At 45.6% G+C, this 17,373-nt stretch overlaps 1 protein-coding gene across 2 annotated transcripts in view; it reads left to right on the forward strand.

Moving 5' to 3' along the window:
* The window catches only part of LOC142575646 (vacuolar protein sorting-associated protein 33B-like), a 62,862-nt gene that overhangs the window by 30,284 nt on the left and 15,205 nt on the right, over window positions 1-17,373 (forward strand). Inside the window, exons 1-11 of one of the 2 annotated variants that reach the window (XM_075685172.1) lie at window positions 8,764-9,016; window positions 9,330-9,410; window positions 10,027-10,091; window positions 11,568-11,685; window positions 12,030-12,170; window positions 12,579-12,683; window positions 14,537-14,633; window positions 14,739-14,816; window positions 15,057-15,130; window positions 16,239-16,325; window positions 17,243-17,333. In XM_075685172.1, coding sequence (XP_075541287.1) covers window positions 8,924-9,016; window positions 9,330-9,410; window positions 10,027-10,091; window positions 11,568-11,685; window positions 12,030-12,170; window positions 12,579-12,683; window positions 14,537-14,633; window positions 14,739-14,816; window positions 15,057-15,130; window positions 16,239-16,325; window positions 17,243-17,333 — 1,030 coding nt within the window. In that variant the 5' untranslated portion in view covers window positions 8,764-8,923. Of the gene's footprint in view, window positions 1-8,763; window positions 9,017-9,329; window positions 9,411-10,026; window positions 10,092-11,567; window positions 11,686-12,029; window positions 12,171-12,578; window positions 12,684-14,536; window positions 14,634-14,738; window positions 14,817-15,056; window positions 15,131-16,238; window positions 16,326-17,242; window positions 17,334-17,373 lie in introns of those variants that run through there. The other variant, XM_075685173.1, reaches the window with a different exon arrangement.

Raw genomic sequence — 17,373 nt, forward strand, 5'->3', positions numbered from 1 at the left:
GATAGATAGATAGATAGATAGATAGATAGATAGATAGATAGATAGATAGATAGATAGATAGATAGATAGATAGATAGATAGATAGATAGATAGATAGATAGATAGATAGATAGATAGATCATCTTTTCTGGGAACTTCTCAGGTTCTCTCCTGCAAAGAGGAACTTTGCACAACCTCCAGTACGAGGTATGACGAGAGGATCACTGTGGAATACTGACATGAAATGAATCAAGCGCCGTTTATCGTCTCGCGACCCTTAGACACGTCATACCGACCGAACAGCGGCGGGTACTCGTGGTAGGCGGACATCTCCTGGTTTCCTTTCCAGTTGAGCGTGTAGCACATGTACTTGGGTAGCCGCGAGAAGGACTGCACGATCTGCCTGCAAAAAAGGTCCATAAACGTTCAGAAAGTTGTGCGCGTACGTCACAACATACTCCCACTTGGCCAAAAAAGCCGCAGGCGTCACTTAAAATATTATTGCGATAGCAATTGTGTGGACATTCCAAGCGCATTCCTGTTGTCGCCGGTGCCGTGATATTCCGTATAAAGTCCAAACACGATAACGTCATCGCCGCTCGCCGAACACTGTAAGTGCGAGTGAACGCTTGCGAGAGTCAGCCGACGATTGCGGCTCAATCTGGCGCGCGCAAGGGTGGAAAGTGGGGAGGAAGCGAGCCGTCTCCTTTAAAACCCCTTAAACTTCCTAAAGTAGCGACACTCTCCTCCTCCGCCTTCACTCCTCGTTTTTCCTCTCTTTCACGCTCCCTCCTCGACCGTGGCGCCGCCTACACTGCTCGAGCGTAGCAACGGCGGCAACATGAGCTCCTCGCCACTCCGTAGACACTTCTCGAGCAAAAATGGCGCTGATGTACGGCGCGAGGGCCCACGTGATGTTATTAGGCCAATGGCGGTGTCGCTATGTTATTGGCCAATAGGCCAATAGCGGTGTGGAAGGAAAATGGTTAAAGAAAGAAATCAAGGAGAGATGGAGTCACTGTCCGCGCACCTGGGTAAAATGTTCACTCACGTGTGTAGTCGCAAGCGCTAGCTCGTACGGCCCAGTTGCCTTCAAGGAGCACAATGGAGTTTTAGTGGCCTTACACTTACCAAAAGCCCGCGGCAAAGGTCCGAGACCTTTTGCCTTCGAGGACGGTCTGTCGTTTATCCGACTCAATCATAAGTTATAAGAGTAGTACTTGGACTGAAAATACTTGTTCAAGCAACAGAGGTCTCAGTTCATTTGAAAAGACGCCGTCGTGTGCACTTTCTACGCTGCGCGATATCTGAAAATTCCGAAGGATTGCGACCGGTCGTTTTGCTTGCCTCATCCTCAATTCCACCCCTAATTTTTTATAAGCCCGCCGAATACACTTGTACCGAGAGATCCGCCATCTTGTTTCGGCCAAGCGAGACGTGTGCAAAAGCGCGTATACCGAGAGATCCGCCATCTTGTTTCGGCCAAGCGAGACGTGTGCAAAAGCGCGTATACCGAGAGATCCGCCATCTTGTTTCGGCCAAACGAGACGTGTGCAAAAGCGCGTATACCGAGAGATCCGCCATCTTGTTTCGGCCAAGCGAGACGTGTGCAAAAGCGCGTATACCGAGAGATCCGCCATCTTGTTTCGGCCAAACGAGACGTGTGCAAAAGCGCGTATACCGAGAGATCCGCCATCTTGTTTCGGCCAAACGAGATGTGTGCAAGAGCGCGTAATCTCGCGAGGCGTGAAGCAGGGGCGTCACCGCTCACTTGTCCTCCAGGATGAACTTGTAATAGTAGAGCGTGGGATCCTCGATGGTGGTCTGGATGACGTCGGTGGCGTCGAGCGCAATCTCGCCTAGGTTCCCGTCCTGGTCAAGCACTCGGCGAAGCTCCGGGACCTGCGCGGACGCAGGATGCCTCAGCAAGCAGTGCGAACGCCTGCGGTCCTAACCACGCGTCAGCTCGTCGCCTTTGCCTAAAGAGTGCAAAGATCTGCCCTCAAGCAAAACTGGGTTCGTCCTGGGCGGTCGTAAATTTGTTTTCGGGTTCGAAGCTCTCATCATGCTTATACGTTTTTGATAACCGCTCCGATGGGAATTGACCCGTTTATTGTGGGTCATTTCAATGGCGGGAGAATTCTGTGGCCGTACCTTGCTTTGCGATTTTATCTGCAACTAAGTCATCTCTTTGTTCGAAACAAACGTTCCGAGGTTTCTATAGTTGAAGTTGAAATTTATTTGCATCATCACAATGAGGGAATGCTCGAGCAAAAAGTGAAAATCAATTCACTTGAGAAGCGCTCGAGCCCCCAATATACAAGGCATACAAAAAGGGCGACAATATGCGTTAACAAGGCATTTTAACTGTTTACCATTGCAGGTCAACCTCTAGTGTTATAGAACGTAATATAATACGAACAGCTTGACAGCAATTATAAATACATAAATATACTAACAGCAGTGGAAAAAGAGTACTGACATCATGGAATGAGGAACTCTCGTATGTTACGTATGCTGCACATTTCCACATGAATGTCTTGGAAAATTAGTCTGTTCAACAGAACTGCAAGTGCATGACGTAACATTTGCCGCCCGTGCTCAGTACGAGTAATAGTACGAGTTAGATTAATCTAGCAATAAATTTCGGTGACCGTTGTAATTTTGTCGCAGAAATAAAATATGACCTATAGCAACCTATCGAGCGACTAATTGACAGATTGAACGAGAATACGGAAAACAGATGGGCTCGATTTTTATCGATCACGAACGTATAAAGCCAACAGAGAATGAAGCCCATGAAATCATAGGGGTAATTACTTGTCGTTGAAATCGAAATGTAGAAAATAACGGTGAAAAGAAAAACTGAAAGCGGACGCAAATATAACTTGTCGCCGTAGGGAGACGAACCCACAGCCTCCGCCCCCCATTACGCGTGCGTTTCACTATCAATTTTTCTACAGCGACGACCATCGATCCATCTACTATTTTCAATGTTTAAGTGCACAACAGATCCAGCCCTGGGAGTGTTAATCAGCGCCACTCAAGGCCATGATGGTTAGATGTCCACGGTTTGTTGATGGACGTGACTGTGCAACGCACGCGCAATGCGGAGGTTGTGGGTTCGTCTCCCACCTGCGGCAAGTTATCTTTTCGTTCAATTTCTCTTTTCCCCCTCATCATTTTCTACATTTCAATTTCAACCACAGCTAATTACCCTTGTGTTTTCCTTGGCTTCATTGCCTGTTGTCTTTATGTGGTCGTAATCAATCAATCAATCGATCGTCGATTGACTGAGCGTAACGTCCGAAAGCAATTGCAGCACGGAGGCTTTGAGAAATGGCATTGACTGATTCAGTGTTTGCCTATACAGTATTTTTCACCTTGTCCTCCGTGAGGTTGCAGAAGACCGGGTACCGCTCGCACAGCTTATCCTTCTTGATCCTGAACAACGGGGAAAGAAACAGTCAACACTTAATGCGTCATCGTTGAGATAGGCCATGACTTCGGAAAGGGAGGTGGACAATACTGAGAATAACACCGGAAAAGTTATTTATTTTCTGTTTTGTTCAAAAGGCGTCAAACTGCGGCATACAATTTACAACTGCGGAAAAAATCAACGCGGGATGCAACTGCGAGATTTCAATGTTTTAGTTTACACATTTCGCAACATGTCGCGCCAAGGCTGGACACCTTTAATTCTATGTACCTACAGTACCAAATGAGTTCTGCGAAAACTTGCTATGGTGGAGGAAGATTTATGAAATGAAAATAAAATTGTCATCCATCCAGAGGCTATATATAGCACGTATAGATACAAGGAAGATCCATACAGGTTTCCCTGGAAGTTCCGCAGTTAACGAAAAAAAAAAGAAACTATGCTGGTCGATAGGTATCGAACCCAGGGCCAACGCCTTTACAGGGCAGTCGCTATTCTATGGTCGCTCTACCACTTGAGCTAACCAGGATCGAGACCAGAAGATAGCAGTGAGGAGGCCGATTCCAAGAGACAATTCGAGTGGCAATTCACGCCGCGTTTCGTTCGTGCGTTTCGTCCGGCGCATATATATGTTACCAGTTGGTGACGCAGACGGAGATTCCGGGAAAGCGCAGCGTCTGCGTGCTCTCTATCAGCACGTCCACCACGGTCGGGTGCCGGAGGAACGAGACCAGCGTGCCGGTCGCCTGGTACAACAGGCCGGACAGCATCAGCGTCCCGCTCAGGATGCGCAGCACCCGAAACACAAGCCGCAACCTGCGTGGTTAGCAAGAGGACACGGCGAGATACGTAGCACCTATGTGTGGCGGCCGCATACACGACAACCGGATACAACAAGTTTCTATCGGCGTTCGACAGGTTCGGACAGGCTCCGACTGCACCTCTCTCGAAGGCATGCCTTGGCTGTTGAAACTTGCTAGGAACTTTTTTACAACGAAGCTGTACACACCTACCGTCCAAGGAAATTTTCGTGTCGTTGTAAGCGAAAATACGTGGGCCGATCCCGAAGATAGGGAAATATCGGCTCGACCCGTACGTGGGCCCAACCCGCCGTGGTTGCTCAGTGGCTATGGTGTTGGGCTGCTGAGCACGAGGTCGCGGGATCGAATCCCGGGGACGGCGGCCGCATTTCGATGGGGGCGAAATGCGAAAACACCCGTGTGCTTAGATTTAGGTGCACGTTAAAGAACCACAGGTGGTCAAAATTTCCGGAGTCCTCCACTACGGCGTGCCTCATAATCAGAAAGTGGTTTTGGCACGTAAAACCCCAAATATTATTATATTATTATATTAGTACGTGGGCCGATGCCAATGATAGCGCATGCCTGCCCGACCCGCGGTGGAGGCGAAGCAGGCGTTAGGCACTCCCCATACGTGGGCCGATCCCGAAGATAGTAAAATCTACCGGCCCGTGGCCAAGGTGCAGTTCGCCATTAAGGGGCCCACATACACAGCTTTGCTGGTCAGCCTTCTTCACACAGTGTAAGGGCGCTGAGATGTTTTTTTTTTATGCATCGCTTACGCAGCAGGAGACACACGGTCGGAACCGACGTTTGATACAACGATGCGACGCGTCCGAAGGACGGCTATCTCCACTGTTGGACGCTATAACTGTTAGGATCCGTTCAAAGCCTGTCGTTACGCTGGAAATTTGTTGCGCGTGGTTGCTGGTCCGACTAGTCCGCGTTGTTGTTGACACGACAGATCGCAATGCAGAACATTCACGCTGTACGTGTCTTCTGCTTTGAATACATCATACAATTTCTCTTCCGCCCATAGTATCGGCCAGCTGGCCCTCTGCACCCTAAAGGTTCCCACGTTAATGATGGAAGGTTCTACGGCAAGACACGTACAGACGTGAGGAACATAAATAAAGGATTTCATCTCTCTTAGATTTCCCCCGCTTCTGTTATAATTTATAGGTGAGATTCGACCTGCAAGACATTCTGATGCAATTGAACGAAACCAATCCAATAGAAGAATTCCAAGGGAGGACATTTCTTCCTGTCTAATTCCAAGCACTTCCGACACTCCCGTTCACTTGCAAGCTTTTTTTTTTTTTTTCAAGATCGTCCACGTGCGACTCACGGCTTGGCGCGGCTGGAACTTTCAGTTCAGTTCACGAACGACCGAGTGTCCTGACAATCCTCCTCCGGATCGCCGCCCGTCTTCTGTTTCAAAACCAGACGAGGCGCTAGCAGTTCTAATTAATCAGTTATGGACTACCGTGTAGGCGCGCGATAGGCTATATAGCAAGCTGTTTCGGTCCTAAAGGAAGCTAAAAAGAAAAGAAAAAAGAAAACGCGAGGAAAGCTGCGCGCATTTAAGGAACGTTGCGTTGATCTCACTTTCTCTCAGCTGTCTTCATCTTGGCCGCCTAACGTTACGGCCGCTCGCTCCGGTCTGTTGGCGATTCCTCGCTTCGCACAGTGATGCGACCGTGTTTCAACGAACTTTTCCTTTTTTTTTTTCTGTAGTTCCATATTCTTTATTACTCTATCGTGAGTGGAGTAGATACACAGAAAACAACCAAAGAAATAAAACGGCGACGGTGTGAGGGGATCAGGCTGCACCGTTTCGTGACGCTTGAAATTGGATATCGACCCCGCGTCGCCAGCACGCGCGTGTCCGTGTTCTTATACAGGCACAAGTTGTGGGAACGCGACAGGTGTTGGGTCGCGCAACGGGCATATCTGCATAATGTGCGCGATGTTGGTATTAAATGTATCGAATATATATATGTGTCACGCGGCGGTCCTCGTCAACCTGTACACTCGCACATGTGGTGCGTTACCTTTTGCTCATTACTACGGCCAGTTTTAAGCCGACGTCGTTGGAGGTATAGGGATGGCCGTGACCGACTGAGCGTTATGGCGTTGCCGCTCGCGAATCGGGATACCTGTCGCAAAGCCTCCGAGATCGGGTGGTGCGTACTGCTTACATCGCCCCCCCCCCCCCCCCCGGAATATGAAAACTCTCCGCCTATTTCCACGCCGACAGCAGCGACAGAATCACACAGCATGGCGAGCGAGGGAATCGTGTAGGAAACGCTGCGCATTCACGATGCCCTCCATACAGCGTTTATCCGAATGCAAGTGTTACCACTTTCTACGTATATACGAGGGGTTATTTTTAAGTTTTACGGAATTTTCACGGCGAAACTGTACATACGGAGCTGATTCGTCCGTCCGTCCGTCCGTCCGTCTGTCGGTCGCTTGTACGCCTAAAACTCCCCCGGCGCAACACAATGCGAATGCGCGAAAAATAAAGTAGAGAGAGCTAGAGAAATAGAGGCGGGCGATTAGCCAACACCATAGGCCAGCATCACCTAGATGGCGTTGGATTAGCTGAGCCGGTAGTGACGTCCGTCGCAGCCGAGCGCGCGCGCAGCAGTTCCTCTCCGGCTCCGGAATGGGTAGGCCACGCGTCATACGCACTCCTGAGGAGCAGGCAGCTTTTGATAAGCAATGCCGCCAGTATATATAGAAGCGAAAACGAGCTCGTCTACGCCGTGCCGATGCTGCAGCCCGGGCACAAGAACAGTCTCGTGCAGCCGAGCGCAAGCAGCAACTGCGTACCGAGGATGCGGCAGTCTACCAACTTCAAGCCGTCGTTTAACGAACTTCCGGGATTAATCCAGTGATAAACACCGGGGCCGTACATTTCAGCTTCGCTCGTTAACCATCTGTACGCGGATTGCTTGGGCGGTGATCTTTTATGTTGTAGACAGCATAATTATAGTGCTTGAGTTAGATTATTCAGAGAGGCGGAGATTACTCGCACGAGAAAACGAAACACATGTTCGACTAACTAACAAAATATATATATAGTTACTTCCCCATTCTTTAGTGATAAACCAGCTCAAGGACAAGAATTATGCTATCTGCCGCAGGTTATGTTTTTTATTCCCTGAAACTTAAACATGATATTGAAACAATCTTAAACTTTAAAAAAATTATGCGTGCTCTGCTATCGCAAACACCAGAGACCAGTGAAGCTGGGGGAAGGGCAGTAAAGTAGCGCCAAACCGCGGTTTCGGTCTTGTGTGCGCACAAGACCCACGAGCGCCGGCAACACGTCCCCACGGCGTCCGTCAAAGGCGTCTGCTATGGCGTCCGCGATTCACATGGCCAACGCCGCAGTGATGATGATAGTGATCGAAAGAAAGGAAGGACGCTTGATTCTGCATCCGTGAGGGAGCACGGCGAAGCGTCGTCAGGAGAGAGGGAGTGGGAAGTGAAAGATGATAGAGAAAGAGGGAGGAGGTGGCCTAATAGACTCCACTATGCGCGACAGGTGGCAGTCCTCAGTGAAGTTTCCAGCGTTGTAGCGGGCGCTTATAGGGTGCCTATTCCCGTGGAACTTATAAACTCCAGCAGGCTTCGCAGCTCAGGGAGCTGGGGACACACTGGGGAACAACGCCGCAGGAAACGCCGCGGTTGTCTCCACTCTGTACGGAGCGGCGGGTGAGGAGGACATCAAGGTACCCTAGCAGCCGCCGGAGAAGGACGCCGCTCCTCCCTCGCCTGACCCCCCTGCCTCGCGCGCCACAGGAGAGGGCACGCATCCCGGCCGCGTTCCTCACTCGCATGCGCGGCGCTCCTTCTTCCCTCCAGGCTCCATCCACCCTCGCCGCGTCGCTATGCTGCGCGATGCTATCTTTATACTCTCCTTTCACTCTCTCTCAGATCTCTCTCCCCCAGTTCGGTGAAGCTGCGGACGCAATGAGAAATTCAGCGAGGTTCTAACAGCTCCACTGTAAAATGAAAGTATAGAAATACCCCGGTGCATCTATTCATGCTGTATCGTGGCCACTATGGAACGCGTGTCAAGCGTCGTAAGTTAACCTCATTGGTTGAATCTAGTCGAATCCCTTCTCCAATATTCTAACTCAAGTGCCATGGTCGAGACAAGAGAACATATACAACCAACTGACCGGAATTCGCGGACCGCGCAGGCCCGCATTTCTCAGACTAAGTGATGGTTGTAGAAGATGAAGTTATCTCTGGGATAGTGATGTGTGTGCTACTCAGAAACATTGTTTGTCGTGATTGAAAGGTGAACCATATGGGCTAACTTACTGCGTGTCCACTGTTCAGCATTTCAAAACTCCCGCGCAACGACAGCCGTATCATGTACAGTCGCAATATTGTTGCCAAACGCTTTTATGACTCACAACAGTTGTAAATGTCAATTATATAGTTTATTGCACTCTATTACATAAGTTTATTTTGAAGTATTTAAACGAGTGCCTAGGGACAAACGTTTGCCAATCCAATCCAGGCCAAGCGCAGACAGCATTGTTGCGTTCTGCTATCCGGGCAGTCGCTTTTCAATGTTGTTATTACCATTCGAAGTGTTTTAACCGACTGTTATATGCAACATGCGAGGCTTTGTTACTTCCTGATGTGTTAACGTGCATCGACATAGATAAGACTTAATAAAATGGCGCGTTATGGATCTCCCGACCCATGCGCCTTGCTTCAGGAACTCCTGAAGGCTGCCACAGGGGAACTGTTGACGCGTACGCTCATGTCGGTAAGCGCATTGGGCCATCCGTTAATCGCTTTATTGATTCTACGAACATGATTGGGCGATTTTAGATCTTCTTACCCGTATCCCTCTGCGATCATCTGGCGTCCTATCTTTCTGATAGCCGGTGCCAGTAAAAGCAGATGGAGGCGGTACCTAACGTTATATCTAACCTAATCTAACGTGCTTTCGTATGATATCACTGGAACGACGTGCCTGATAAAGCGGCACTGTGGTTATCCTATGGTGAAAAGCTGTTTTTTTGGTCCCGTCTGTCAGCTTGCTGGCATGATGTCTCGATTTTCACTTTGTCACGCAGATTGACGGTGCGAAGGACTTGGTCATTGAACAGGACCTCATATTTCCACTGGACCACATTGCCAGTGCTGGAGTGTTAAAGGTGCAGTGCGATCGTTTTGCCTCTGAAAAGTCTCTTTCTTGATCGCCCCCGCGACGCCTCGCGCTCTGCTAGTCGTACAACTGTTGCTACGCGCTCCATGCATGTATTGGTTTCTTTTTCCTAGGTTGGTTGCTTAAATACTTAGCTGACATTGAAAACCTGAAGAAAAGAAAGAAAGCGTCGTTAGTAATCATAAATGATGCGACACACACTTTCTTGCGGATCATGAGGTTGTTAATTTTAGAGCTTAATTAATGTGTTCTGTTATCTCACTTTTGTGAAAGTTTAGCGACTCCATTGCTCGTATCGGACAAACATGTCGCATGCAAATTTAGTCATGATGTCATGATGTAAATGTGCTAAATTAACATGTTAAGACATTAGGTGATAGCAGCTTTAGCTAGAGAGTTTGTTAGATTTCGTTTACTCCTGGCATTGATAAATATTTCACCAATGTTTTAGTGTTGCTGAACTTTAACTACTTATACTCGTAATGTTTGCCTTTTGCCATGTGCTTTCTTGTGCTGTGACGACAAATATTTTTGTGTTATTGCGCCTCTAACAGTTCCATTGGGTTATTGTGGCCCTAACGAACTGACACTTCTTATCTGTGCAGAGAACTTGCAGTGTGGAAAAAATCTACAAGTTAGAAACAACTGCACCACCTACGGGCAACAAACAGTAAGGGGATATTCTGTTAAGAGCAATGTTTCAGTTGTTTTGCTGCTTTGTTTCAAAGGCTTCCAGGAAACTATAGTTGGTGGCAACCTAAGAATGCACTAACACGGTATTTTGCTTGGCTTGTTGGTGTATATTAACTAGTTCAGCCAGTGTAGTGAGACACAGGGATGACAGAAAAAAAAAAAAGACACTAATCAATGGTGTTCTTGTCTTCCTTCCTCAAACCACTGAGAATATGCAGTGGCAAATACACTGCTCTCGAACTAAAGGAAAAGCAATTGTATAGATGTGCCAGCCAATTAAGGTCACCAAATCCTCTGACGACACAGTGTAATCTAACTTTCTTTCAGTATCGACATTTCTCTGGAACTTTGTTTTGAAACGTGGAGGCACGAAATGGACATGCAGTGTGGTTCTCTCAGCAGAGCTAGCATTGCATCCTTGTATTGTTGCCGAGTGTAAAAAGAAACCTTCAGGAATGAATGGTCTGACGAATTGCTCTTCCACAATAAGCGGCATTGGCACATACCTTGGCTGCATTTCTCCTGTGTTGCTTTAACATAAGTTGAAACCTTTCCTGGTAAATCATGGTAAAAGGCAAAAATTGTCTAATGGGTCTAACAATAATATGAGGTTCTTTAAGGGACGGTGAAGGGGAAGGGGAGTCTAGTTGCAGGGTAGCTGTAGTACTAATGCAAAATGTGCATTTTGGCCTCACACTGTTTTTATTTTTTCAATCTGCAGTTTAACAAGAGCTAATTAAATCAAGTTACATATCCCCTTAATGTATGACAAAACACTGCTTATATGCACATGGGTAAAATTATGTGACTGTCTGGACGGCGCCATATACTTTTGTGGGTCAATCACAAGCAGGATTGTTGTGTAAGAGTGCATGTGAAGCAGTAACTTGGTGATACAAATATGACAAAAGAATGAACTGCCAAAAGGGTGCAGCATTTCGCAAGATAGTTTATCTTAGAAGGCATGGTAAACAGTCCAGGAAATGTGGACAAAGACTAGAAAGACATGCCACTAGCTCTGTGTCACAGCACAACGCTGCCACTGTGTCATGACACATGACGTGACACTAGCACTGTGTCACAGCGTTAGCATTTTGCCATGACATGACAATAACACTCTGTCCTGACATGACATTACACTCATGCCATGCCTTCGTAGTCTCTGTACACGTCCTTGTGCTGTTTACCATGGTTTCCGAGACAAAAGGTTCAAAGGGAGATGGAAACTTGAAGCGATCAACTGTGGGTGAACAAACAAAGCCTGTTGCTGGCACCATTTTGACAAGGAGGCCAGGGTTGTTGCCAAGTCACTACCCTGATGGAGACGAGTCCCCTTGTCAAAACATTTGGCACCAGCCTGACGCTTTCCTTGCTCATCCACTGTTGTTGTTCAGTAATCAATGATGTGCTCCTTCAATGCATCACCTCACAAGGAATGTGGGATCCGTTTCAGATGTGCGTATCTTGTGAGGTCAACGATTGCAAACATGAAAGTGATAGCCAACCACATCACATACCACAAGCAGAACAAGAAGGAATGCAAGTATTACATCATCTGTATCCCCAGAAAGGCAGGTAACTTGCATTCTATTCATACAAATGAATGTCCGGAGTAGATGACAAGCGGAATGAAGGATTATTTAGTAAGGAGAAGCTGTTTTGTTCATGATGGCTGTGGGTATGTTGGTGTGGAAGGAGTGATCTTGTTGTCAAGTGTGTCAGTCTTAAAATTAATAAGATGATGGACTTGTGATTTTCACACAACAGAATGAGTAGGTAATACTTATCTCATGTATGCAGCCATATTTCCCTCTGTCTGTGCTTTTACTGTGTCAAACGCTTTGTTGTATCCTCTACGTTAGAAATGGAAGTGCAGGAAAGTGATGCCTTTTTATTTTCTTGCTTGCAACTGCAGACCCATGTCTGCGAGCAGACACTAGAAAGCGAAGGGGTTTTCGGCTATGTGAAGCTTCTCGAGTATCCGCTGGGCCTCATTCCGTTGGACACTGATCTCTTCTCACTGGAACTTCCTGGTTTCTTCAGCACTTTTTTCATTGTGAGTAGAAGCTGCCCTTGTGCTGAACATTTCAAGTGAGGACACATGACGAAACCTTCATTGTTTCATTTGTTTCACACTATGTTATGGTTGTGCTATCTGCTGCGTAAGAGCGTGTGATAGCAGCTAATTTGATGTCATGGCAGTCTAGCGATTTGTACCATAAATTTACTCCTTATTAAGATCACAGTAGAGCCAATGCAATTTCTATATCACGAGGTATTGCATTCCAGAGCTTAATTAACGCAAAGATTACAGTTTGAAGGTCACAGTTAATGCAAAGCTTTGGCAGAAAGAGGTATGGACTTTGGGAGTAGAGATGCAAAATTTGGGAGCAAAAGATTTGAAGAGGGGGACTTTGGAAGCCTTATAAGTCGTAATGTTTGCCTTTTTTTGTTGTATGTTTAGGATGGTGACTGTGCATGGACAAGCTGTATAGCACAATCCATTCTTCAGCTGGAAAGCTTATGTGGTCCTGTCGACCACATTTATGCCCAGGGAAACTGTGCTGAGGTAATGTATTTGCGTATGCTTCGACGTGTGCTTTTCACAAAATAATTTTCAGCCATAGCAAGAAGTTACAGATTTTCCCGGGGGATATTTTATCCTTGTCTTCATGCATTCTTTACCTGGGGTAATGAGAGCGTAGTTTACATGCATGCCTTTCAGATATCGGCATGTGTTTGGCTGGAGGGCTGGTTGCAGCAAACATTTAGGACTGCAATTTTTTAGCCTTCAGCCCAGAGTAAACCGAACATTATAGTGTTGTGTATATCACTCAGAAACCTTACTTCCGCAAAAAGATATACTATGTGTGACTTATTTCCAGAAAAATATTGGTCACAAATATTGGTCATAAACCATGATTATGCTGCAAGTTGCAACAACCAGCTTCACTATTTACTTTTCTCTTTTTTCATTTTTGAGATGATTGCATCATCCTTATACATATTACAGTAGGCTTAACTGTGCATCAGATGCAGCCGGGTCCAGGTTTTCATCTTAACTAAAACCCACTGGAAACTGTAGGCTAAGTTTGTCTATAATCTCAATGCCCACTACTCGGTATAAGATCCAGGCCCTTAAAGCTTGGAGCAAAGAAAACAAAAGGACCACAACTGGCAAACATTTGGCTTCCAAAGCCAGATGTTCCAAAGCCAGATCTGGCATTGAAAGCCAAATGTGAGCTTGCCATCATGCTATCTTAGCCAAATCATCTTCCACAGCTGTAGCTTGTGCTGTTCGCACTTCGTACATCTGTTCTGCCTCTTCTCTACATCGTCATCGGCTGCGCAAACCTAACCATACATGGTACGTGAGTGCCGAGCCAAATTATACCAATTGCTAGCGGGCTTTTTCAGTTCATTCAATGTGTTAGCATGCAAAGTACAAAACTGACTGAGAATGCAAGCTGTAGAATGCACTATATATATATGTTCATTGACTCCAATATGTCAGGGTCAGCTGGTGAATTTCCTACAAATACTTCCTTTTGTTTTTCCAACAGCTGAAAGCATAGGTGCACCTGTAAGCACTGACCACATGTATGTGTCTCATTATCTGTGTGTGTGTGTGTGCGCATGCGCACTTTGTCTCGTTAAAAAAAATGAGCAGCAAACCGTGCCAACTTGTCCAGTGACAGGTTCCTTACAAGTACATACGCACACAGAAGGATGCAAACACTTTTACATAACACACGCTACTCAATGTACATCTTATGAACTGAAGTCTATATTTGTGATCGTTGGTGGAACGTTAGCAGTCATATTGACTAGCCAAGAAGCGCGGTTTATATTGCAGTAAAATTGCGCACGTACATAGCTTTGGTTATAACCACTGACTAGCATTGGGGATTTAGTGCATCTCTGTGTAATTGTTACTTTTGGTAGCAGCGCAAAAGCAACGCGGACAAAAAGGAAGAAGAACACGACCACATTGTGTTTTTCTTCCTTCTTGTCCTTTGTGCTTTTGCGCTGTTGCCAAAATCACGATGAATCCTAACCAACTCACCGACCTTGCTATGTTGCTGTATGCACTTGTACTTGTGATTTTCCCAAAATGGGGGTCACTGCTTTACAGAATGCCGGCTTTACAAAGTGCATTCTTCACATTTGTGTTGCAGCCAATTCATTTGGGAAAGAGATTTTTTTCCCCTCTTTCATACCTGACACCAAGCTAAGTTTTATCGGAGAAAGCATGTGTTTATGTCATGTGACGCTATGGGGAACTTCCATTGCGAACCTGCGCCAGTGTGAGAAGCCAGGTGCATCTGTTTAAAGGGGACCATTCTACCTTATGCTGCCTTGTCTCTCTTTCATGGTCATGGCAATTTCCTCACCACAGCAACTTTTTTTTCCACATTACAGGGTGTGCTAAAAGTTATGAAGCTGTTCCCCACTGACTTTTCCAAACCCAAGGAACCTTCATTGCCACGAATCAGTCATTTGTTTCTGTTTGACAGAGGTGAGCATACCTCTTTTATTCACCATTGCTGCTTGCAAGCCAGTCTGTTTACGAAATCATGCCAAGCAGTAATTGGTTTTCACTTCTCTCACGTTTACGTTTCAGACATAGACTATGCTAGTGTTCTTCTCACTCAACTCACTTACTCTGGTCTTCTGGATGAGTACTTTGGAATTAAGAGTGGTAAGTTTCGTCCTTTTTATTTACAATTATCTTTTTTTAACACAGACATGTCATTTTTTTTTTTCTCTCTTTTGTCTGGCATTTATGTCGCAACCAGCACACAGTTGTATTGCAGAGGAATGTTTGCATAAATGAACTTTATCAAAGCACATTTCTCAGCTGTGTAGCAACTTCTCTGCCTCATACTTCACAGATTGTTGAGGGAGTGTGACAGGTATCTTTTGATTGGCATTGTTACAGGTAAAGTGACTTTTGACAAGAAAGTGACGGGAAAGGACCAGGAAATGCGGCTTACCGTCAACAGCACAGACCTGGTTAGTGTCCATAAGCCAGACTTAATCATTCTTTAACCATACTAAGCACTGGAATGTTGTTGTATTCTCATTCTTATTGTTATACATATACCACACGCTTAAACTGTAACTATATCTGCAACAGTGCCATAGCCAGGATTTTTCTTAGGTGATGTTCTTACTACAGTATGTTTACGACTGGGTTCTCCTTTTAAAAGAGTATCCCCGAAGTAACAGTAAAAATTTTAAGCCTGCTCTGTACTCAAAACTCTGCCTCCCTTTTGGGCTTTGCTCCTAAGTTGTGGCTTGAAAAGAAAGGGAAAATTGTCACTCACCTAACAACTCTGCAAACCTACGCAGGAAAATGGGTTTCTCGGAAAGCTTCTCAGTTGAAGAGAAACTTAACATAGTCCAGGGATTGAATGTGGAACCCAGGCCTCATCGGGGCGATCACTCTACCATCTATGCTAATTGGGAGGCCGGCAGATTGCAGGGCACGACTGAACTAATCGGCAGCCGGAAATGCAGGGGCGCTAAGTATGACAAATTAGTTCAGCGCAAATTCACAGAACTGATTGTGGCTTTGTAGCCTCGTAGCCTCTGTAGCTTCGTTGTGGATTTTTGCCATGCTTACACGTGACATATATTGGTGCGCTTATTAAAAACATTACAGTGAGGGCAAAGATATGTAATGATAGCAATCATTGTGTTTTTACATCACAAAGCGATGGCTTGGCTATGAGGAGCATCGTACTGAGGACATTGCCGATTAAGTTTGATCACTTCAGATTCTTCTATATGCCGCTAAATCACAAGAATTAGTATTAGTATTTTTGCATTTTACCTCATCAGAATGGGGCTGCCATGAGTGGGAATGAATCTGCAACCTTGCACTTAATTGCAGAACACCATGGCATCCTGACCACTGTGGCAAAGGTCGAAAAGGTTGGCACTTGTATGGTTACTGTAACAGATTGTGCATTTGCTGAGAACAATTCAAAATAGTGGATATTGAACTTTAGTGTGCTGTTCACCCTTCTGTACGACAACATTACTGAACCAACATTATTGTAAAGCCTGTAAAATATGATATGTCTAATCAGAAATAGGAAATTTCACCATGCCACAGGTCTACAAGGAGATCAGAGATGCACACTTTGGAAGTGTCTTCGTGCTGCTTAAGGAAAAAGCTCAACAGCTACAATCAAAGTACAATGTAAGCCTCATTTTTCTGGATTTATTTCTTCTAAGCTTAAGGGGCCTGTCATTTCTCTCTCATGTGCTTATTTTCATGGTTGTTTTTGCATACTGAAGAAAAATATGATGCTCTTCAGGTAGCTTGATTGGGTCAAGGCATATCATGCCACAAGAACTCGTGTATAATACGAGCCTGAATATTAGCCAGGGGGAATTTCAGTGCCACAAAAAAACGGGGAAAACAATATTCGTGTGTAGTACAACTGTAGTACTCATCAGCAATCTGAAAATAAATGACAAAGACAGCAAGGGGAGTGACACGCTCATGACATTAAATTAGTAAACATAAAAGTTCTGTTCTCTCCATGAGTGATGGTGGTTTTGCTGTGTTTCCTGGTGTAACCCAGAAGCAGTCACTTTTGGTCATATAAGACCAGAACACACTTGTACACCTAAAAAAATTAGTGCCTAAATGTAATAATATAAGGAGCAAGCTTCATTTGCAGAGGTAGGGTAATAAAAAAGAAAGAAAAAAATTATTATGGGCAGGATTTTATGCTAATTGAGCAGGATGCAGTGAATGTATGGCAAATTGTAATACTGCAGGAATATAGTTCGTCTTTATTGAGAAGTTGTACTAATCACACATGTTTCCTGTGTTGCTCTTATAGGTGCATTTTGCTCTATGTATATTTGTCACCTGTTCTGTCTCTATTTTCAAAAGGCAGTGCTTGTGTTGTTCCTTCTTGTTGTGTCCTTTTCCTGTCCTTGTTCTTTGAATTGTTACAAATGTAGATCAGCCTGAGTTATTTAACTTTGCATATTTCGTTGCAGTCTCTGTGGGGCAAAGCATCATCAGAGGTTTCCTCTATGGATTTCATTTACTAATGGGCAGGTAGCCCTCATAAATTATCTCTTCCTTTTCCTCTTTTGCAGGAGAGGCATGGAATGAGCATCGGAGACATGAAGAACTTTGTCGCCAATGAACTCAAGTCCTTGCAACAACAGCACAGCTCATTGGCAGTGTGTGAGTCATGCCCTTGTGACACATGATTCATGACTGCGAC

Source organism: Dermacentor variabilis, chromosome 3, assembly GCF_050947875.1.
Source record: "Dermacentor variabilis isolate Ectoservices chromosome 3, ASM5094787v1, whole genome shotgun sequence".
Classification (NCBI taxonomy): domain Eukaryota; kingdom Metazoa; phylum Arthropoda; class Arachnida; order Ixodida; family Ixodidae; genus Dermacentor; species Dermacentor variabilis.